General features: G+C 38.8%; 1 protein-coding gene and 1 long non-coding RNA gene across 2 annotated transcripts; one reads left to right on the top strand and one right to left on the bottom strand.

Annotated features, from left to right (window-relative positions):
* Window positions 1–11,200: 11,200 nt before the first annotated feature.
* LOC148188970 (uncharacterized) lies at window positions 11,201–20,269 on the top strand. Its single transcript, XR_015777303.1, has 3 exons — window positions 11,201–11,363; window positions 14,519–14,624; window positions 20,079–20,269. It is a non-coding gene; the product is annotated as an uncharacterized LOC148188970 (long non-coding RNA).
* LOC148188969 (ubiquitin carboxyl-terminal hydrolase 46-like) lies at window positions 19,523–21,959 on the bottom strand. The gene is made up of 8 exons (XM_088081356.1): window positions 21,848–21,959; window positions 21,604–21,755; window positions 20,751–20,850; window positions 20,543–20,619; window positions 20,292–20,400; window positions 20,099–20,159; window positions 19,791–19,951; window positions 19,523–19,697 (listed from the first exon to the last, which is right to left on the bottom strand). The coding sequence occupies exons 2-8, from the start codon at window positions 21,717–21,719 to the stop codon at window positions 19,692–19,694; spliced, it is 630 nt and encodes a 209-aa protein (XP_087937482.1). The 5' UTR covers window positions 21,720–21,755; window positions 21,848–21,959; the 3' UTR covers window positions 19,523–19,691.
* Between the last annotated feature and the right edge of the window lie 300 nt (window positions 21,960–22,259).

The raw sequence follows: 22,259 nt of genomic DNA, 5'->3' as shown, positions 1-22,259 counted from the left end.
GGTTGCCGATGGTTTTGTAGCTAAAGTCAGCTCTCAACAAAGGGTTAACCTGTTCAAAGCGTCTGCAAATGTCAAACTGAGAGCCTGTGACTCTGAAGTCCTATTAGAAGATGTTCCGTTCAGAATTTCTCAAGATTCTACTGTTTTGTTCCATCTGTTCCATAATAGAATGCATCCATGAGCCTTTTTTAAACATGGCACCCGCTAACCAACAGTGACATACTGCAACTTTTGGCCTCTAAGTACACATGAAAAAGTTTCAAAGATTTCAGCAAGCCATATAAAGTAGACGGGTATTCAAATTGAACCTTTGCACATGTGCAAATTATTGGAAAAGTCTGAATTGTGCAAAACATCAGCAAAACAAAAAGTTGTGAAAAGTTAAGAGAATGACATAATAATACACATGAAAAGTAAAAAACAGGCAAGAAAATGACCGATCGAATCAAACAAATTAAAAAAATTAAAATGCATGTATTTTACATATAATATTTTAAATATAAAAAGAAATGAAAATGACCTGATAATATGCAAAAAAAGTAAAAAACAAAAAGACAAAAACATCGAAACAAACACAAAACAGTTTTTAAATATGTGAATATATTTATTTAGTTTGTTCTGTAACACTATCGTCTATATTATTTCAAAATGTATATATATATATATATATTGTGTTTTGTTTTTTCTGGACAACTTTCCCTTTTTTGTGGTTATTTTCTCATCAACAACAAATTTTATGTTGTTTTGTTGTCACCTTTTACTATTTAGTTGCAATTTGTCGGCCATTGCCTATTTTCCATGTGTTTTTGAAAGGTTTTAGAAAACTGCTCTGTATCCAAGTTTCAAAGGGTTAATGATAAGTCCGGTGATACTCTTATTATGAATAATTCCCATAAAAAAATCCCACTTTCATAAAGCTGCATAGCTGTCCAAAAACACTGATAAAAACCACCAATAAGCCACACTGTTGCACTGAGGGAGCTCCATTCTGCACACACAGGTTGGGCCCCAGCATGGAGATCTTGATCCCCACTAGAGGTCGCTAAAGTTTCACTGTGGGTAACCAGGCATGTATTGTTTTTTACACAGTATAAACAGAAGGCCTGTATGTCAAGACTGTATTCATTTCTGTGAGGAAAAGTAAGTCAAATAGTTTTTGTTTAAAGTTTAGATTGTTATTCAGGTTATTCTTATGAAACATCTCACAGGACAAGGACACGGTGAAGACCAGAACACAAGCTGGACTCACAGAGCCTTCCCTCTCTGCTGGTCGGCCTCGTCCTGCATTATATGGACCAGGTGGTTATACTGCTGTGGGACACCTTATACCAGATGTTTCTGACCATGTGTCTCCCTTTTTGTTCCTCACTTATGATGTGAAATAATATGGCAGAAAAGTGGCACAGTGAAACTGACCTTTGACCTTTTGGATATAAAATCTCATCATTTTATCCTTTTAGGCACTTGTGCAAAATTTTGTCATAATTTAACTATAAATTCTTGAGTTATTGCCAAAATTAATAATGTTTGAGAGGTCATTGTGGCCTTAACCTTTAACCTTTGACCTTCATGTCAAAGAAAATCCTTCAAGGTGTTCTTGACATAAATGGGACAAAAATAGAATGGACAGGCAGATGGACGGACAACCCAAAAACATGCGGGCTTCGCCGGCACAGAGGCATAAAAACTCTGCAGACTGAACTCTGAAATCAGTTGTTGTAAATGACTTTAAAAAGTAAATGACTCTATCACATTAGGTTAAAGCACAAGTTCATTCACTTCCTGTAAGCCTTTATTTTGATAGTCCCATTTCCTTTTTTGATCCTATGAGACCTTTATTTTGATGCCTGTTTGGAGGGAAACAGGATACTGTGGCCAAAATGTTTGAGAACAAAGGAGGGAAAACAGTGAAACTTTACTCTGCAATATCAAACTGGCTTTCTTGTAAAGTCGAGCGTCCGCTGGAATGGAAACAAGGTGCAGTGATATTTAACATGTTTTCTTGTTTACGTTGCTGGTGTGTGTTTTAATTGACTGGAGGAGAAAAAAGTGTTGATTTATGCATCACTGTCACTGTCATGCTAAAAATAGCTGCATGATTAACCCTTTGAAACCAGGAGTAACATCACTTTTCCTGTGCTGCTTTCAGACACCTTTCACAACAGTCTGAACCTGTGAATCCTGAGCAAATTGCTGAGGTTTCTTTCAGAAACATGTTTATTTCAAAAAATGGCAATGAGCACTTTGATAAGAAATCATCCACAAATTGCAAGAAATAAGTAGATTCAGAAAACCTTTTTTTGAAAAGCTAAGAAAAATTTATTTATAAAACTTTTTTCATTTATTGTTTTTTTTTTTTTTTCACCTATTTTCAGGTAAGTTTGTTGTTTATTTAAATAATCTAGTAGCCTTTTTTCATTTTGTTCTCTTGTCTTGTTTTTGAAAGCAAGCCAGTTTTCTCAGGTTTGTTGAGACTTTCATGTGTGTGTATACAAAAGCAATGTCATGTATATGTGTACTTAAAATAGTATCAGTGCTCCTACAGCTCATGCCAGAAGGAACTTCTGACTTTTTAGGGCTTTTATTGATACATAAAACATGACTTTTTGGGTGATGTTATGAAGTCATGTCAGAGGCATTCAGTTTTCCTTGTTTTTTTCCTGTTTCTTTTTAAAAGTACCATGCATTTCAAATTTCAAAATCCTCCTTTTTAGTTCTTCGCCTTTCAAGACTTTTCAAAGATTAACTTAATACATTTGAATACCAGTTCAGGCCCTATTTTTAAATAATGAATTCAGTGCCTTTTAAGACTTTTTAGGGATGAACAGGAACCCTGAGTATTTATGGATAATGGTTGTGTTTGCAAAGGGATAAGAGCTTGTTTTATTTATTTCTGTGTACTTTTGTAGCTCTTACGGTGTTTTTGGAGCCAGATACATAGAGCTGTGTGTGCGCAGGGAGGCAGAAACATGCAAACGTTTTCTTTTTGTCAGATCTCTAAAGCTGTGCGTATGCCTGATTGTGATTCTGGGCGCACAGGCATGAGTCTCATTTCAACACCCAAAGTTCGTCATAAATGGAAGTAGAAACGCCCTTTGCATGTTGACACGAGTGCCCTCCACAAATCATTACAGCTGTCAGTGTGAAATACAGCAAAAAGTGAAATTTCACTGTCTGTGTTACATTACCGTCATTACGCACAGCTGTGGATATTTGTAGCATCTGCACCACCAATTCATCACATTTCTGCAAATCATTGTCAAAGTGAAATCTTGATCATTCTGGTTATTAAACATCAGAATGAGTCATTCACAGAGCTCAAGTAAAACCTCACTTTACAAAAATCTCCATGATAAAATGAAATGATCGCTAACAGGGAGGTTAATGTCAATAAAAATAACGCTGAAATGCATCACTCCTATAGAATTAAACTCTTTAAAAATGTGCCTTTCATTGACATTTTTCACAGTGCAGTCTAAGATGTAAAAAATAAAGCAATCAGTTCATTTGCCAATGAACCTTAAAACAATTTTCTTCCATTCAACCTACATTTAATCTCAATGTTAGCATATTTCCCACAGCTATCTCAGCTAAATCTGTGTGTAGGTGAGGAATGCATGAAGTGTGCACATTTTCATTGCACACGCCTCCTTTACAAATACCAGTTTATGTTTGGGAAAAACACAAAGAGATCAAAATTAAGGGAGAAAAACACATATATAGTCAAAAGAATTAACAAATAATATTCATTTAAACTAAAGATGCAGGAAGAGAGAAACAAACTATAATCACACCAAATGGATAACCACTCAAAAGGTCTGACAGTACAGTTCATTCACTGCTGCCATCTGCTGGCCGTTTTGAGCAGGGACCATCAATCGTCAAATAGTACGCAGAGTCAGGGGATTTAGACAGTGCTCTTTTTGTTGTTGTTTTGTTTTGTTTTTATAATAAATGCACATTTGACCAGGGGGCTGGAGTTCCAGGATTATGACCAGAACATAATCCTGGGCTATTATTTGCTTAAATTATTGAGCCAACAACCCGTTTTATACCTCCGTTTTATAGGCCTTTAATCAAGACAAGCCTTTATTTGTCAAAATGTGAAGCCACACTGGCCTGCTGAAAGGGACTGGCCGTTTATTAGGACCAGGCTTATATTTTAAGATTTACTGTGCATTTTCTTGTTTACCAGTGGGTAGGTAGAGCAGAAGTAGACTGAACTTTGGGAAGTGCTTAAATCTTCTTTGTGCACATTTTCTTGTTAGCGTTAGCCTATTACTCACCCAGCTGCAGAAACAAGCACGGGCATCAGTTTCAGTCGGCCCTGGTTGTGCTGTCCACTTGTTTAGGCCGTGCAGTGGATGTCGTGGAGTTCCTGTCAATAATAAAATAGAGAATAAAGTCAAATTAAATGAGAGCATATCTTTTTCATTAGAAAAAAAGAAAAGAAAGCAGGACAGATGTTTTACCTGTTTGGCTTCTTCATGCTTTTTCCTTCTCTCCACTTTTCTTGAAAGAAATGAAAAAGATGTAAAGTTAGTTAAGGCAGACATACAGATCTGCATACACAGTGTCTGCTACCTGCATCAGTGGCAAACTAACACAGTTTGTGCATTTTAACACTAAATCCTTTCAAACTTGGGCAAAAAATACAAGGAAGGCAATGAGCAACTCAACAAAAAAATTACCCAAAACTTTGCAACAAATTAGTATTTTTGCAACAAAATCCCCTGGGAAATTATCAGGACATATATGTATATATGATGGATAAGTCAAATAATCAGAAATATAATTTCTAGACATTTCCCCCCTTTTTTTGATCATTTCTGATAATTTTATATCTCTCTCCTTCATTTTATATTCATTTTCAGTTCATTTTTTGTCTTCTTGTCTCTTTTTTGCTTTTTCTCTCATGTCACTGAAGAGAATTAAACCTTTTTGCTCAGGTTTCAAAGGTTCAAATACCTGTGAAGACATACAGATGTCCATCTAGGTTTCAAACAGTTAATCAGCATTTAGCTGTTATATAAAAATCTATATTAGATGAGACTGCACTCCTGTCAGTCACTGAGTCACTGAGACTGGCTCGAGCGGCTGGTCAATCCTCTGTCCTACTGCTGCTGGACCTGTCTGCTGCCTTTGACACGGTGAACCATCAAATCCTCCTCTCCACACTCTCTGAGCTCGGCATCTCAGGTTCTGTCCTATGGTGGTTCAAGTCCTACCTCACAGGCAGATCCTTCAGAGTGTCATGGCGAGGAGAGGTGTCTAGGTCACATGGCCTATCGACAGGGGTTCCTCAGGGGTCGGTGTTTGGTCCCCTACTCTTCTCTCTGTACACCACCTCACTCGGTGCAGTGATCCGCTCCCACGGTTTCTCCTACCACTGCTATGCTGATGACACTCAGCTCTTCCTCTCCTTTCCACCTGATGATGACAGAACGGTCTCAGCTCGGATATCAGCGTGTCTGGCTGATATCTCCACATGGATGAAGGAACGCCACCTTCAGCTAAGTCTGTCTAAGACCGAACTCATGGTCTTTCCAGCTTGTCCATCTGTTCAGCCTCGGATCAGTGTCCAACTTGACTCGAGCCTACTTGTGCCCACAAACTCAGCCAGAAACCTGGGTGTCATGATTGATGACCAGCTGACCTTTAAGGTTCATGTGGCCTCAGTTTCTCGGTCTTGCCGTTATGCCCTCTACAACATCAGGAAGATCAGACCCTTCCTGACCCAACAGGCCACACAGCTTCTGGTTCAGGCTCTTGTGATCTCACGCATTGACTACTGCAACTCTCTTCTGGCAGGCCTCCCTGCATGCTCATTCAAACCTCTTCAGATGATCCAGAATGCAGCAGCACGTCTGGTCTTCAACCAGCCCTAAAGAGCACATGTCACCCCGCTGCTAATTTCTCTTCACTGGCTTCCCGTGGCAGCCAGAATCAAATTCAAAGCACTTCTCTTGGCTTACAAAACAATCACAAGAACTGCTCCAGCCTACCTGGAATCCCTGATCCAGGTCTACTCTCCTTCTCGCCCACTACGCTCTGCATGCGAAAGACGCCTGGTGCTTCCAGCCCAGCACGGATCTAAATCTCTGGCCAGACTCTTCTCTTCTGCTGTTCCTGAATGGTGGAACAAACTTCCAAACTCTGTGCGTTCTGCTGAGTCCCTTTCTACTTTTAAGAGACAATTGAAAACTCATTTGTTCCGAGAACACCTAGGCACTTAACCTGACTCTTCTCCACTTTGCCCTTTGGGGTCAATTAAGTCAGAAGGTCCAAAACCCAGCACCTAATGATTATCTAGCACTGACAAAGTTGTGTGATGTTGTATGTTGACTGTCATCATAAGTAGTGATACTGAGATTGTTGAATCTCAGATGCTGAGATCGCTACTGGTTATTACTTAGTTTCAAAAAAAAAAAAAAAAAGGGAGGGGGATGCTGTGCGCCACTTCTTCTGCCACTAGACGGCAATACCTGTGACCAATCACACCTGAAGCACTTTTGCACTTACTAAGGGTTTTTCCTTAAGTCTAAATTCTTGCTTGTGTTATACGTCGCTTTGGATAAAAGCGTCTGCTAAATGAAATTGTAGAATTGTAGAATTGTATATTAAATTTAAGTTCTTTGAAAAAGTACATTTCATTGCAGAAAAAGTTGTCATCATTACCTTGTTGTCTCCTCCTCTTTCTGCCTGCCATCCTCTCCAGGTGGAGCCCATCCTGTCATGTTGATATGAAGATAAAAGAGGAGCATGAGTGACAGCTCTGCCAGCATCAACAAAAGTTCATGACGACAGTCTGCTCTTATGTAAAGGTAGGATGTGCAGACAAATCAACAGTGAATCATGCTGCTACAACAGCTTTAGCTTTAGCTTCATATTAAACACTTCATATTTTGTGTTATACACCTTGAATTGCAAACATTCTTACACACTTTATATTTTCATGAATAAATTACGGATTATCATTATAATCGGATCAACAACATCTTGCTTTAAGGTTTAGTCTCAGTGGGCTGTGTTGACTTCAATTGTAGGCGCTGGTACGCCATCTTTTCTCATGTCTGCTGCTGTCCATGGATCTATTATTTAATCTGGATACAGCCGTGGGGGCGGGGCCTCATTCATTCCCATGAGAGCTGCTCATTGGCGCATGAAGCAGAGAAAACTTTTTTTCCCGCTCACACAAGTTACCCGAGTCGAGTGCTCGAGAAGTAACAGCGCTCGTGCACGAGCATTCCTCTCATATTAGCTTAGCTTATTAGCAACAGCAGCTAATCGGTGGTATAACTACAGCGGTGCTGTCGGTTTAATATTTACCTGATAATCTGATAATGGTATATTTATCTCTCTATACACACACACACACACACACACACACACACACACACACACACAGACACATCGACATACAACTTATCAGGGAATCATATCGTAATCACGACCAGAGAAATTAAATGAACAGAATCAAAAAGTGTTGTGCCCACAAAAATATAATAAAAGGTGGTGCCTTGTAACGTTGCCCCGTGTATTATTACACAGTTGAACTTTAACTGAATACTACGTTCAGTACCGTTTAGTAAATGTCACTAGTGCTCCACACTGATAACCGGCAGTTTGAATACTGACCGTAGACTGTATATACGGTCTCTGATACAGACACGGTAAGATTTCCATATTACAGGCTTTACAGCCGACAGCGTATGGATGTGTTGTAAGATGGTAAAAATAATGAATTATGATTCAAAAATATCCATTACTACAGCCGGCACAAAGCCTGTGTTGTGACAGAGACTCCAAGAGTTACATGCATGTTTACGCGGTAGAGTCCCGCAAGTCCTATGTGGGTTTATTTATGTCTGGATTTTTGGCAAATGGCGCATTTTCCGTCTTTAGAACTTAATATTTGTAATAATGGCTATTAAAAAATGCGTTCTGAAAAAGTCAACAAGTCTCAAAAAAATATCCAGTGATTTAAGGATGTGTCTTTCCAAATGTTAAGCAAATGGGGAAAAGTCTTTCCGGGCCAGTGTGCATCACCTGACGCTGTAACTCCACTTTCAGCCACTATGTAAATTTTGCTTCAGAGCGTGGTGCACTTCCTGGGGGCCTGCATGAAACAGAGAAAACTCTTTTTCTGGGTTTAGAAAAGTGTAAAATACCCAGATCTTCTGGCCCATAAAGCATGCGTAGAAGTGATTAACAACAGCCGAACACGGTCGAGTGCAGCCGAGTACCCGAGCACTGACTCTGACTCACTGCCTCACTCACACAGATGACCCGAGTGCTCGAAGCGAACAGCACTCGTTCACGAGCACGAGCTTAGCTTATTAGCACCAGCCGCTAATCGACGGTATAACGATATGATAATGATAATCTGATAATGGTATATTTATCTCTCTCTACACACACACACACACACACACACACACACACACACACACACACATATATACAACTTATCAGGGAATCATATCGTAATCACGATCGGAGAAATTAAATTAGCAGAATCAAAAGTGTTGTGCCCACGAAAAAGATTATAAAAGGTGGTGCCTTGTCACGTTGCCCGTGTATTATTACACAGTTGAACTTTAAGTAAATACTACGTTCAGTACCATTTAGTAAATGTCTCTAAGACGCCCATATTACAGGCTTTACAGCCGACAGCGTATGGATGTGTAGTAAAATGGTAAAAATGATGAATTATGATTCAAAAATATCCATTTCTACAGCCAGCACGAAGCCTGTGTTGTGTCAGGGACTCCGAGAGTTAAATGCGCATTTGTTTTTGGTTTTTTTTACATCAGTTTCAACATTTAAAATTCAATATTTACAGATTTGTCAGTGTCAGAGTTCACCAAGTCTCCTCAATACTGAGCACCTGACCATAAAATAAATACAAAACTTAAAGCTGTTGTAGCATTTCACAGTATATAGAGGCTGTGGGTTTTTGATACTGTTAGTATACTTTTTTGATGATACCCCTTGTAAAAGATATATGGTCGAGTTCTCACTCTTCACCTGAGCCAGACAGGGCCCCAAAAGCCTGACCGATTTGGTCTGAAAATATGCGCTATTAGCCGGGTCAGGTAGAGGAAAAAAATTGTGAATAAATGTAATTTTACATAAATAGTTGTTTAAAGGGAGACCTATTATGCTTTTGTTTTTTTTTGTGTTGTCTTTATTGTTTTGAATAGCATTTTTGTGCTTGTAAAAGGTCTCCTAGCTAATAAAGCCCAAAGTTCAAGTGGAAGGGAGCTCTTTCTTCCTCAGAAGTCAATGCTCCGAAGCTGCCAAACCACATGACATTGCTTTTGCTTCTTTTTTAGTAGTAGTAGTAGTAGTAGTACTTTATACAGTCATCAAATATAATACGATAAACACCAACAGTATCATCAGTATAAACAAAAACAGTCTGTGTATGATGTAGAGACTGAACAGGTTTAGGCAGCAGCAAAATGCTTATATATGCCGAACCTACATGCTCATCAATTTAAGCTACCTTTCAAAATGTAAAAAAAACAAAACAACAAAAAACATATTCATGTTTGTACCCTTCAAAAATTGAACAGTGAAATAAGACAAAGAATACAAGTGCACAGTAAAATAGTGTAAAGGTTATAACACAGTAAAATAGTGTAAAGGTTATAACCGCTAATAAATAAATAATAAATAAATAAATAAATGGGAGACTAAAACAGTGGATTAAGATAAAATAAAAAAGTAGACTAAATAAATAAATAAATAAGTAGTTAGTTAGTTAGTTAGTTAAAAGCCTGATTGAAAAAGATGGGTCTTGAGCCTCTTTTTAAAAACCTCAACACTGTCTGTGATCCTGAGGTTCTCCGGCAGGCTGTTCCACAGACGGGGGCCATAGTAACTGAAAGCCACCTCCCCATTTCTTTTAGTGCTAACTTGTGGTATGGTTAAAAGGCCAGTGCCGGAGGACCTCAGGGTCCGCGAGGGTTGATAAGGTAAAAGCAGCTCATTTAGGTAAGAAGGCCCAAGACCGTTGAGACACTTAAAAACAAGTAAAAGAACCTTAAAATCAATCCTGAAACGCACCGGGAGCCAATGAAGCGATTTTAAAACCGGTGTAATGTGCTCCCGCCCTCTGGTCCTCGTCAGCACTCGTGCGGCCGAGTTCTGCAATAGTTGTAAATTGGAAATGCTCTTTTTGGGAAGACCAGAGAGCAGGGCATTACAATAATCTAGACGACAAGAGATAAAAGCATGCATCAGTATCTCCGTGCTGGCCTGAGAGAGAAACGGGCGGACTCTGGCTGTGTTCTTTAGATGATAACAACCAATTTTTGTTGTGTTTTTGATGTGTGGGATAAAAGTAAGCTCAGAGTCAAAAATCACACCCAGATTTGTTACAGATTGTGATGTTCTAAAAGCCTGTAACTTTGGTAAAAGTCTCTCTTTCTGGCCTTCAGGACCGATGACTAAAACCTCTGTTTTGTCCTGGTTGAGCTGTAGGAAATTTGCTGCCATCCATGAATTTATGTCTGAAATGCAGTTAAAAAGGGCATCAATAGGCCCTGTGTCATCAGGAGACACAGCGATGTACAGTTGAGTATCGTCAGCATAACTATGAAAGCTGATGCTGTGACTCCTGATGACGTCCCCAAGGGGAAGCATGTACAGATTAAAAAGAGTTGGGCCTAAAATTGACCCTTGGGGAACCCCACACTTTATCTCATGGATTCCTGAGGAACATGTATCCATACTTACAAAGAAGTGTCGATCTGTGAGGTAGGAGTCAAACCAGTTCAGAACAGTACCAGAGAGGCCGACCAGGTTCCTCAGTCTATTTAATAAAATGTGATGGTCTACTGTATCGAGAAGGCGGCGGTTAGATCCAGTAGTACCAAGACAGTGAGTTTATGGTTATCTAAGTTGAGCCTGATGTCATTTAAAATCTTTACAAGGGCCGTCTCGGTACTGTGATTCATCCTAAAACCAGACTGACACCTCTCTAAAATGTTATTTGTGATTAAAGTCATTTACTTGGTTAAACTCAAGTTTTTCAAAGATTTTACTTAAAAATGGTAAGTTCGATACAGGCCGATAATTATTAACAATGTTGTTGTAAATGACTTTAAAAAGTAAATGACTCTATCACATTAGGTTAAAGCGCAAGTTCATTCACTTCCTGCAAGCCTTTATTTTGATAGTCCCATTTCCTTTTTGGATCCTATGAGACCTTTATTTTGATGCCTGTTTGGAGGGAAACAGGATACTGTGGCCAAAATGTTTGAGAACAAAGGAGGGAAAACAGTGAAACTTTACTCTGCAATATCAAACTGGCTTTCTTGTAAAGTCGAGCGTCCGGCTGGAATGGAAACAAGGTGCAGTGATATTTAACATGTTTTCTTGTTTACGTTGCTGGTGTGTGTTTTAATTGACTGGAGGAGAAAAAAAGTGTTGATTTATGCATCACTGTCACTGTCATGCTAAAAATAGCTGCATGATTAACCCTTTGAAACCAGGAGTAACATCACTTTTCCTGTGCTGCTTTCAGACACCTTTCACAACAGTCTGAACCTGTGAATCCTGAGCAAATTGCTGAGGTTTCTTTCAGAAACATGTTTATTTCAAAAAATGGCAATGAGCACTTTGATAAGAAATCATCCACAAATTGCAAGAAATAAGTAGATTCAGAAAACCTTTTTTTGAAAAGCTAAGAAAAATTTATTTAAAAACTTTTTTCATTTGTTGTTTTTTTTTACCTATTTTCAGGTAAGTTTGTTGTTTATTTAAATAATCTAGTAGCCTTTTTTTCCATTTTGTTCTCTTGTCTTGTTTTTGAAAGCAAGCCAGTTTTCTCAGGTTTGTTGAGACTTTCATGTGTGTGTATACAAAAGCAATGTCATGTATATGTGTACTTAAACTAGTATCAGTGCTCCTACAGCTCATGCCAGAAGGAACTTCTGACTTTTTAGGGCTTTTATTGATACATAAAACATGACTTTTTGGGTGATGTTATGAAGTCATGTCAGAGGCATTCAGTTTTCCTTGTTTTTTTTTCCTGTTTCTTTTTTAAAAGTACCATGCATTTCAAATTTCAAAATCCTCCTTTTTAGTTCTTCGCCTTTCAAGACTTTTCAAAGATTAACTTAATACATTTGAATACCAGTTCAGGCCCTATTTTTAAATAATGAATTCAGTGCCTTTTAAGACTTTTTTAGAGATGAACAGGAATCCTGATTATTTATGAATAATGGTTTTGTTTTTAAAGGGATAAGAGCTTGTTTTATTTATTTGTGTACTTTTGTAGCTCTTACGGTGTTTTTGGAGCCAGATACATAGAGCTGTGTGCGCAGAGAGGCAGAAACATGCAAACGCTTTCTTTTTGTCAGATCTCTAAAGCTGTGCGTATGCCTGATTGTGATTCTGGGCGCACAGGCATGAGTCTCATTTCATCACCCAAAGTTCGTCATAAATGGAAGTAGAAACGCCCTTTGCATGTTGACACGAGTGCCCTCCACAAATCATTACAGCTGTCAGTGTGAAATACAGCAAAAAGTGAAATTTCACTGTCTGTGTTACATTACCGTCATTACGCACAGCTGTGGATATTTGTAGCATCTGCACCACCAATTCATCACATTTCTGCAAATCATTGTCAAAGTGAAATCTTGATCATTCTGGTTATTAAACATCAGAATGAGTCATTCACAGAGCTCAAGTAAAACCTCACTTTACAAAAATCTCCATGATAAAATGAAATGATCGCTAACAGGGAGGTTAATGTCAATAAAAATAACGCTGAAATGCATCACTCCTATAGAATTAAACTCTTTAAAAATGTGCCTTTCATTGACATTTTCACAGTGCAGTCTAAGATGTAAAAAATAAAGCAATCAGTTCATTTGGCAATGAACCTTAAAACAATTTTCTTCCATTCAACCTACATTTAATCTCAGTGTTAGCATATTTCCCACAGCTATCTCAGCTAAATCTGTGTGTAGGTGGCCCTGTGGAATGCATGAAGTGTGCACATTTTCATTGCACACGCCTCCTTCTAAATACCAGTTTATGTTTGGGAAAAACACAAAGAGATCACAATTAAGGAGAAAAAACACATATATAGTCAAAAGAATTAACAAATAATATTCATTTAAACTAAAGATGCAGGAAGAGAAACAAACTATAATCACACCAAATGGATAACCACTCAAAAGGTCTGACAGTACAGTTCATTCACTGCTGCCATCTGCTGGCCGTTTTGAGCAGGGCCCATCAATCGTTTGTCAAATAGTACGCAGTCAGGGGATTTAGACAGTGCTCTTTTTGTTGTTGTTTTGTTTTTATAATAAATGCACATTTGACCAGGGGGCTGGAGTTCCAGGATTATGACCAGAACATAATCCTGGGCTATTATTTGCTTAAATTATTGAGCCAACAACCCGTTTTATACCTCCGTTTTATAGGCCTTTAATCAAGACAAGCCTTTATTTGTCAAAATGTGAAGCCACACTGGCCTGCTGAAAGGGACTGGCCGTTTATTAGGACCAGGCTTATATTTTAAGATTTACTGTGCATTTTCTTGTTTACCAGTGGGTAGGTAGAGCAGAAGTAGACTGAACTTTGGGAAGTGCTTAAATCTTCTTTGTGCACATTTTCTTGTTAGCGTTAGCCTATTACTCACCCAGCTGCAGAAACAAGCACGGGCATCAGTTTCAGTCGGCCCTGGTTGTGCTGTCCACTTGTTTAGGCCGTGCAGTGGATGTCGTGGAGTTCCTGTCAATAATAAAATAGAGAATAAAGTCAAATTAAATGAGAGCATATCTTTTTCATTAGAAAAAAAGAAAAGAAAGCAGGACAGATGTTTTACCTGTTTGGCTTCTTCATGCTTTTTCCTTCTCTCCACTTTTCTTGAAAGAAATGAAAAAGATGTAAAGTTAGTTAAGGCAGACATACAGATCTGCATACACAGTGTCTGCTACCTGCATCAGTGGCAAACTAACACAGTTTGTGCATTTTAACACTAAATCCTGTCAAACTTGTGCAAAAAATACAAGGAAGGCAATGAGCAACTCAACAAAAAAATTACCCAAAATTTTGCAACAAATTAGTATTTTTGCAACAAAATCCCCTGGGAAATTATCAGAAAATATATGTATATATAAAGTATAATTCTAATAATCAGAAATATAATTTCTAGACATTTCCCCCCTTTTTTGATGATTTCTGATAATTTCATATCTCTCTCCTTTATTTTATATTTATTTTCAGTTCTTTTTTTGTCTTTTTTTTTTTTTTTGCTTTTTCTCTCATGTCACTGAAGAGAATTAAACCTTTTTGCTCAGGTTTCAAAGGTTCAAATACCTGTGAAGACATACAGATGTCCATCTAGGTTTCAAACAGTTAATCAGCATTTAGCTGTTATATAAAAATCTATGTTAAATTGAAGTTCTTTGAAAAAGTACATTTCATTGCAGAAAAAGTTGTCATCATGACCTTGTTGTCTCCTCCTCTTTCTGCCTGCCATCCTCTCCAGGTGGAGCCCATCCTGTCATGTTGATATGAAGATAAAAGAGGAGCATGAGTGACAGCTCTGCCAGCATCAACAAAAGTTCATGACGACAGTCTGCTCTTATGTAAAGGTAGGATGTGCAGACAAATCAACAGTGAATCATGCTGATACAACAGCTTTAGCTTTAGCTTCATATTAAGCACTTCATATTTTGTGTTATACACCTTGAATTGCAAACATTCTTACACACTTTATATTTTCATGAATAAATTTCGGATTATCATTATAATCGGATCAACAACATCTTACTTTAAGGTTTAGTCTCAGTGGGCTGTGTTGACTTCAATTGTAGGCGCTGGTACGCCATCTTTTCTCATGTCTGCTGCTGTCCATGGATCTATTATTTAATCTGGATACAGCCGTGGGGGCGGGGCCTCATTCATTCCCATGAGAGCTGCTCATTGGCGCATGAAGCAGAGAAAACTTTTTTTCCCGACTCTGAGAGTTAAATGCGCATGTTCTTACATCAGTTTCAACATTTAAAATTCAATATTTACAGATTTGTCAGTGTCAGAGTTCACCAAGTCTCCTCAATACTGAGCACCTGACCATAAAATAAATACAAAACTTAAAGCTGTTGTAGCATTTCACAGTATATAGAGGCTGTGGGTTTTTGATACTGTAAGTATACTTTTTTGATGATACCCCTTGTAAAAGATATATGGTCGAGTTCTCACTCTTCACCTGAGCCAGACAGGGCCCCAAAAGCCTGACCAATTTGGTCTGAAAATATGCGCTTATTAGCCGGGTCAGGTAGAGGAAAAAAATTGTGAATGAATGTAATTTTACATAAATAGTTGTTTAAAGGGGGACCTATTATGCTTTTGGGTTTTTTTCTGTTGTCTTTATTGTTTTGAATAGCATTTTTGTGCTTGTAAAAGGTCTCCTAGCTAATAAAGCCCAAAGTTCAAGTCGAAGGGAGCTCTTTCTTCCTCAGAAGTCAATGCTCCGAAGCTGCCAAACCAAATGACATTGCTTTTGCTTCTTTTTTAGTAGTAGTAGCAGTAGTAGTAGTAGTAGTAGTAGTACTTTATTCAGTCATCAAATATAATACAATAAACACCAACAGTATCATCAGTATAAACAAAAACAGTCTGTGTATGATGTAGAGACTGAACAGGTTCAGGCAGCAGCAAAATGCTTATATATGCCGAACCTACATGCTCATCAATTTAAGCTACCTTTCAAAATGTAAAAAAAAAAAAACAACAAAAATCGTATTCATGTTTGTACCCTTCAAAAATTGCTTTACAAACCATTCTTTTGAAAATCAAAAGTGAATTACACATTTTTAAACTTATACTCTATAACTATACTATAACTATACTTATACTACTATAATTCCAGAAATTGACCCCAATAAAAGAGATGCACCTCCTTTTAAATCCCTTTTTAGCTTTTTGTACAGTAAACCTATAAACACCTCTCAGATCATATTTGCTCTCCCGTATTAAAAAGAACTTTTGCTCAGAGTCTGGGAGTGACACTGATTTTGCTTTGAACATTATTTGCATTATTTTACAATAAAACAAGTCATTAAATTTCAAACATGAGAATTTAGAAATGGTGGATTTGTGTGAGCATAATAATCAGTTCCAGATCCATATGGCTCGTTTTTGTAGAACAACTATTGAGTTTTTAGTTGTTTTGAAGGTTGATCCCCAAAGTTCTACACAGTAAGACATGTAAGGTAAAACACGTGAGCAATAAATTATATGTTGGGCCCATTAATTCAATACATCCCTAGATTTATACAGGATTCCTGCTGACTTACAGATTTTCCCTAAAATATAATCAAAATGTTGTTTTCATGATATTACGTTACTATTATTATACAATACTAGTATTACAGATTTATAATTTAATATTAGCAGTAATTTCTTTTTGATTTCCAAAAACCATGAATTAAGTTTTATTTATATTCAGAGACAATTTGTTTACATCAAACCAAGTTTTGAGGATTTCCAGCTCCCTTTCCACAGTATTCAAAAGTTCCTTTAAATTTTAACCGGAACAAACTAAATTTGTGTCATCTGCAAAACTTACAAATTTTAACAGATCTGTAACATTGCAAATATCAATAATATAACATGTAAACAGTTTTGGACCAATCACAGATCCTTGGGGTACTCCACAAGTGAGCTCCTTAAATCCTGACATGATAACTTTTATTTGTACACACTCTGTCTGCTGTGTAAGTAACTTCGTAGCCAAGAATAAGCTGTACCACGTATCCCATACTTCTCCAGCTTCATCATTAATCGGCTGTGATCTACAGTATCAAAAGCCTTCTGTAAGTCCACATAAATACCAACAGAACATTCATCATTTTCATTAGCCATTGCAATTTCTTCAACCATCTGCATTACTGCATCAGAAGTAGTTCTGTTTTCTCTAAATCTGGACTGATTTTCACTTTATAATTTATTTTTACTGACAAACGAATCTAATTGTCCATGTGGTGCTTGTCCTTTTTTTGAATACTGAATTACCTTTGCTAGTTTCATATTATTAGGAAAATTCCCTTTTGAAAAGACAGATGACATATATAGGTCAGAGGTCTGACTTCTTTAATAATTACCATATCTATGTCATTTATGTCAGATGATCTTTTGTTTTTTGTCTTTCAGTGTCAATCACATCATTTTCATTTACTCCAGTAATAACCATTGAGCGGATATTGCTATTTATTAGATCATTAAGCGTATCTTTTTTGTCATCAGGGACTACAATCTCTCTGGCCAAAGTAGTGCCAATACCCACAAAGTAATCATTGAAATCTTCAGCTACATTTTTTGGATTGTCCACTGTAGTATTAGAGCCATTCAAAAAATAATTGGGAAGTTCAGATATATTGATATATATATGTATATATATATATATACATACATATATATATATATGTATATATATGATTTCGAATAATATTGTTTAGCACTTTCCAGGTCCTTTGCATATTATTTTTACTGTCCTCCAACATCTTACTGTAATATTCCTTCTTTTTTAATCTCATAATGGTGATCAATTTGATCTTATACAACTTATATTTTTCTTCACTTTCATCAGTCCTCAGCTGTAAACATTTCTTATACAGTAGATTTTTCTTTTTACCTGCCCTTTCTAGACCTTTGGTCATCCATGGCTCTCCTGTATGTTTGTCTTTCACTCAATACTCTCTAATGAGACAATGTTTATTATATAATTCTGAAAATGTGAACATAAATGCATCATAGGCCTGATTAGGATCCTCCATGTACACCCCGTCCCAACTACAATTGATAAGTTCCATCTTTACAGTAAAGCCTTCTTTCTGGTGTCCTTAATCTCAGTAATTTACAATAAGACTCACCTTTACCATCTGAATATTTAACATTCAAATGATGTAATATTACAAAAATAGGAAGGTGATCACTGATGTCACTTATAAGCAAACCACTTGTTGCTTCATAATGAGCATTGGCAAACATGTTCTCTCCTCTCCAGGACTGAAAGCAATCTTTAATTTGAACTGTACTTGCCTGTACTTAGTTTCTGTACTTTTGCCTGCTGATTGGCCCTTTTACCCACATGGTCAGCATTGTCGCTGGCACACTGTCTGTAATTCCATGTTTACATTGCAAACTGAGGAACTTCTAATGGTGCCATTTCACCAGACTGTAAACAAAAACAAGTTAAATTTTGAGGCTAGCATAAGTTAAATTATGGCAAAATTCTGCTTCCTGTTAATCCCCCAACACATTATGGGAACTGCACTTTTGAAACTTTATGTGTGATATATAAGTACCACTCGGTCAAATCATAATAAAAGAAGTGATACAATCTACTAATATTATCCTTTTTTGTATTGCACTCAATATTTTTGGAGCAGCATACAGGCCTGCAATGTGTTTTTTATGACTGTGTGTGAAACCATTGGATATATTATAACTCAACACAATAACCTTTTCTACGGTTATTTACCTATGTGACAACAATACCATCTGAAACTATTTTATGACTTATGTCTTCTTTTGAACCTTTAATTAGAGGTCTGTTGTTGCATTACCATGCATTTATCTGCATTTAGCACCTTTTGAAATAAACTTACCCCACATGCATTGTATATGTTTTTCAGCACAAACCCAGCTATAAACCTGACTTATCCTTTTGTGAAGTAAAACAAAGGACAAAGATGTCAGGTGCACAAAGACAAATTGCACAGGAACCTATAAAACTACAAATCTGTGGTGATGATCACTTAATATATTATGGATCACTTCAAGGCTGCAAAAATACTGTTTGATGATTAATACACACAAATACAGCAGAAACATGTAGGGAATTATATTACAATCTGTGTACATGTTTCTGTGCCCTTTTTAATTGAAAGTCAATGTATGCTAAAGTACATCACGATAAATATTAATTATTTACTAGAGTTCACAGCTTGTCTGTGGATGATTTATGAATAAAGTCAATCTACTTTGAATGACAAACAAAAGCTCTGAATCTTGAGTGTTTGTGTATCTAAACCAACATGAGACGCAGGATGTGAACCCGCATTTTCACTCTCCTGTAAGTTATTTCACCATAACACAGAGAATGTTGTTGTGGAGACATTCAGGAAAATCACTGTTGAACCACGATTTAAAATGACAGAGAACAAGTTAAACACAGAAAAATGATTCTTAATTTTTGAGTTTTTATTTATTTATTTGAAGTTAGTTTTTCCCAGAGAGCAAGCCAATTTGTTACAGACCAACTCATCTCCAATCATGATGATAAAAATGATTATGAGTCCAATTCATTGCCAATGTAGTCCGAATTGTGTTGGAGACGAGTTCTGATTGGGTCTGGTCTTGATTGGACGGCGACGGCGGCGAGGAACAACTTCCTGTCACAGGAAGAAACCTCGGGAGGAACCAGGCTCTCTGAGAGCAACCCCTCCTCCTGAGGGCTGGGGGGAAACTGCTGCTTCACGCTGCTGCTGCTCCTCTGGTGGGCCGCTGGTCGTCCTTCACCATCCGGTGGTCCATCACGGAACGTCCATCCTCGCCTTCACGGCCTGCGGAAACACAGAGAGAGAACAGACATACCTACCTGAGCCCAGATCACCTGGGCGGGATCATCACGCCTCCACGTGGCCTCCTCCACTGCTCTACATCTGAGAACACACAGAACACTTGGAGTCAGTACAGAGTCGCTGGACTAACTGTCAGAGTCCGTGTGACTCCAGGATGTGACGGTGTCCTCTTACCATCCGTCGCTGGTAGAAAAGGATGTAGGCGTCACGCTGACGCTGCTGGCAGACCGAGGACCCGGTGGTGCGTGTGACCTCTGAGTCGTTGAAGGTCAGCCAGCGGTCAGCGGGGTCATCCAAATCCACATCTGGATGCAGACCTTCACTGATGTAGTGTCCTAACGGGAGACAAATCAGCGTTACATCAGATGTCTTAACAAGTAGAGGTTATAAAACATAGACTAAGATCAGATATACAACAGTGATTTAACAGCAACATGAAACATTTAATGTCTCCTTTCTCAGGAAAAGAAAAGATGTCTTACCTGCGTGCGCTCCGGAGCCGAGATGGCTGATGATGCTCACCAGACTGTACCAGCCGTCACCCTGAGAGGGAACACAGGGAACAAGAGTTAGCTACACACACACACACACACACACACACACACACACACACACACCAGTTCACACAGACCAGATGTTTCCTTTGTAGTTGATCTCAGACGAGTTATTTCTTACCTGCTCTGAGACCACCATCAGCTCCCTGAAGAGGTCGACCTGGTCTCTCAGCTTCTGCAGCCCCAGCCGCGGCGTGAAGGTGAACCGCTTCAAATGCAGCATCAGCACTCTGTGGACAGGAAGTGAAAAGAAGAAAACGTGTGAGCAGGTTGCACAAGATCGATGGTGTTCATTCTTAATAATTTTCTCAAACATTTCACAGTTAATCTCAATTATCTAGTATTTAATCAACTCTAACTATTGTCACTTACTTGGGCAGCGTGACGAAGGCTGACTGCTGGCTGGACGAGTTGGCGCCGCAGTCGCACCTGAAATCCAACTCTGACTCCTGAAACAGCACAGAGACAACATGCTGTCAGATATACATGAACTAACAAGGACTGTGTGTGTGTGTGTGTGTGTGTGTGTGTGTGTGTGTTGCTGTGATGATGTCACTGGAAGAGGACAGGTGGATCTTACCTTCAGGTAGTCCTGGATCATCTCCTGGACTGAGCTTCCAGGCTCCAGGTTGAGAGACAGGTTGGTGAAGTTCTCCTCGTGTGCAGAAGAAGCTCCACAGCTGCTCATTAAAGGGACAGGACACAAAAAATTACAGAGGTGATGACAAAGGCACAGAGTCGAACAGATGGATTCCTTAATCAAGACAGTGCAGGCTATACGTTCATTTTTCAAAACGTGAGGTTATTAAACAAATTTCAGGACTGTTTCAGTAGCTCAAAGATAAACAGTCAGGCTGCGTCCACAATCTTGTCCTCTATAGTGCTCTACATCTACTGCCCAGCACTTTACCTGACTGTGTGTCCCAATGTAACTGCATGCAGCTCAGGCCTCATTTGCACTGCATGGTTCAACTCAACTCAGCTCTCTTTTAGCACAGGTCCTTTTCTCCATTTCGATTTCTAATGCCGATAACACCCTCTCAGTGGAGGGGGGATTCTCAGCTAATCGCCAAAGCAGTAGCTCAGCTATTTAAAAGCAGCGCGTTGATGCAGGCGGTCCTGTGTCAGTGCTGATTCCCTTTGACCAATCAGCCGTCTGCAGCGTTTTAACTATCTTCTAGTAACGGCTCAGCTAACTTGAAACCTCGACAAAGTTGTACTATCCACAACTTTTACTAAAGAAAGCCAACAGAGAAGGAGTTGAGTTGAGTTGATCCGTGCCGTACCACGCAGCAGAGGTTAGAGTCACGGTGAACAGGCAGTAAAGTGCTGTTGGCCTGGATGTAAAGTGTGAAAGTGATACATGCAGAGACTGAAAGTGTGTTGGCATTTGTCTCCTGCTGTGTATCCTGTGTTTCTCTCTGTTGTCTTACCTCTTGCAGGTCCAGGTGGTCTGCATCCTGAACCCAAAGTGTCTCTCCACAGGGCACCTGTAGCTCCATCCCACGCTGGCAGCGACCTCCTGCAGCAGCAGGGACTCTCTGCTCATCTGAGCCAGAAGAGTCGTCAGGAACTCGTGAGCATCCTGAACACACAGAGACACACAGAGAGTTTGAAGCACAGAGAGCAAACTATCAGGAGGAGGAGAAACAACAACAATCAGACTGGATGACTCACTTTCTGGCAGAAATCCTCAAACTCAGGAGCCCGGATTGAGACGAGCCACTTGAGGCTGTAGAGGGCCGTGAGCTTCTGGTCAACGCGTTTACGGAGCGGTGACACAGCACGATGTTCATGAAGCTTCTGCAGAGGGTGGAGAAGAAATCAGAGGTAAGTTTCCACTGTTATTTCACTTTGGTCATTAGGATAGAGTCTGCATGTGTGTGTGTGTGTGTGTGTGTGTGAGTGTGAGTGTGTGAGTGACTGTGGCTGCTGTACCTAAATAGTTTAGCTTCAGGCACCAATTGCCACAGCTCCTCCCAGCAGCGGACGTCTGTGGTGAACTGCGCCAGCGTGATGAGACTCTGGAGGCTGGAGTTCATGTAGCAAATCTGGGATGGATTTGGAAACCTGACACACAAACAGAACT

This window comes from Plectropomus leopardus, chromosome 8 (genome assembly GCF_026936395.1).
Source record: "Plectropomus leopardus strain MGB_pleo_1.0 chromosome 8, ASM2693639v1, whole genome shotgun sequence".
NCBI classification, from domain to species: domain Eukaryota; kingdom Metazoa; phylum Chordata; class Actinopteri; order Perciformes; family Serranidae; genus Plectropomus; species Plectropomus leopardus.
The sequence above is the reverse complement of the archived record's forward strand: the minus strand, read 5'-3'. Positions and strand labels throughout refer to the sequence as shown.

What these genes read in the sequence shown, in the direction of transcription:
- LOC148188969 (XM_088081356.1), bottom strand. Translation starts at nt 21,719, where the DNA reads ATGAGCAGAGAGTCCCTGCTGCTGCAGGAGGTCGCTGCCAGCGTGGGA. An exon ending in TGATCCAGGACTACCTGAAG is followed by an intron (nt 20,620 to 20,750) that starts GTAAGATCCACC and finishes GTGCTGTTTCAG; the next exon opens with GAGTCAGAGTTGGATTTCAG. An exon ending in TGATGGTGGTCTCAGAGCAG is followed by an intron (nt 20,160 to 20,291) that starts GTAAGAAATAAC and finishes GTTCCCTCTCAG; the next exon opens with GGTGACGGCTGGTACAGTCT.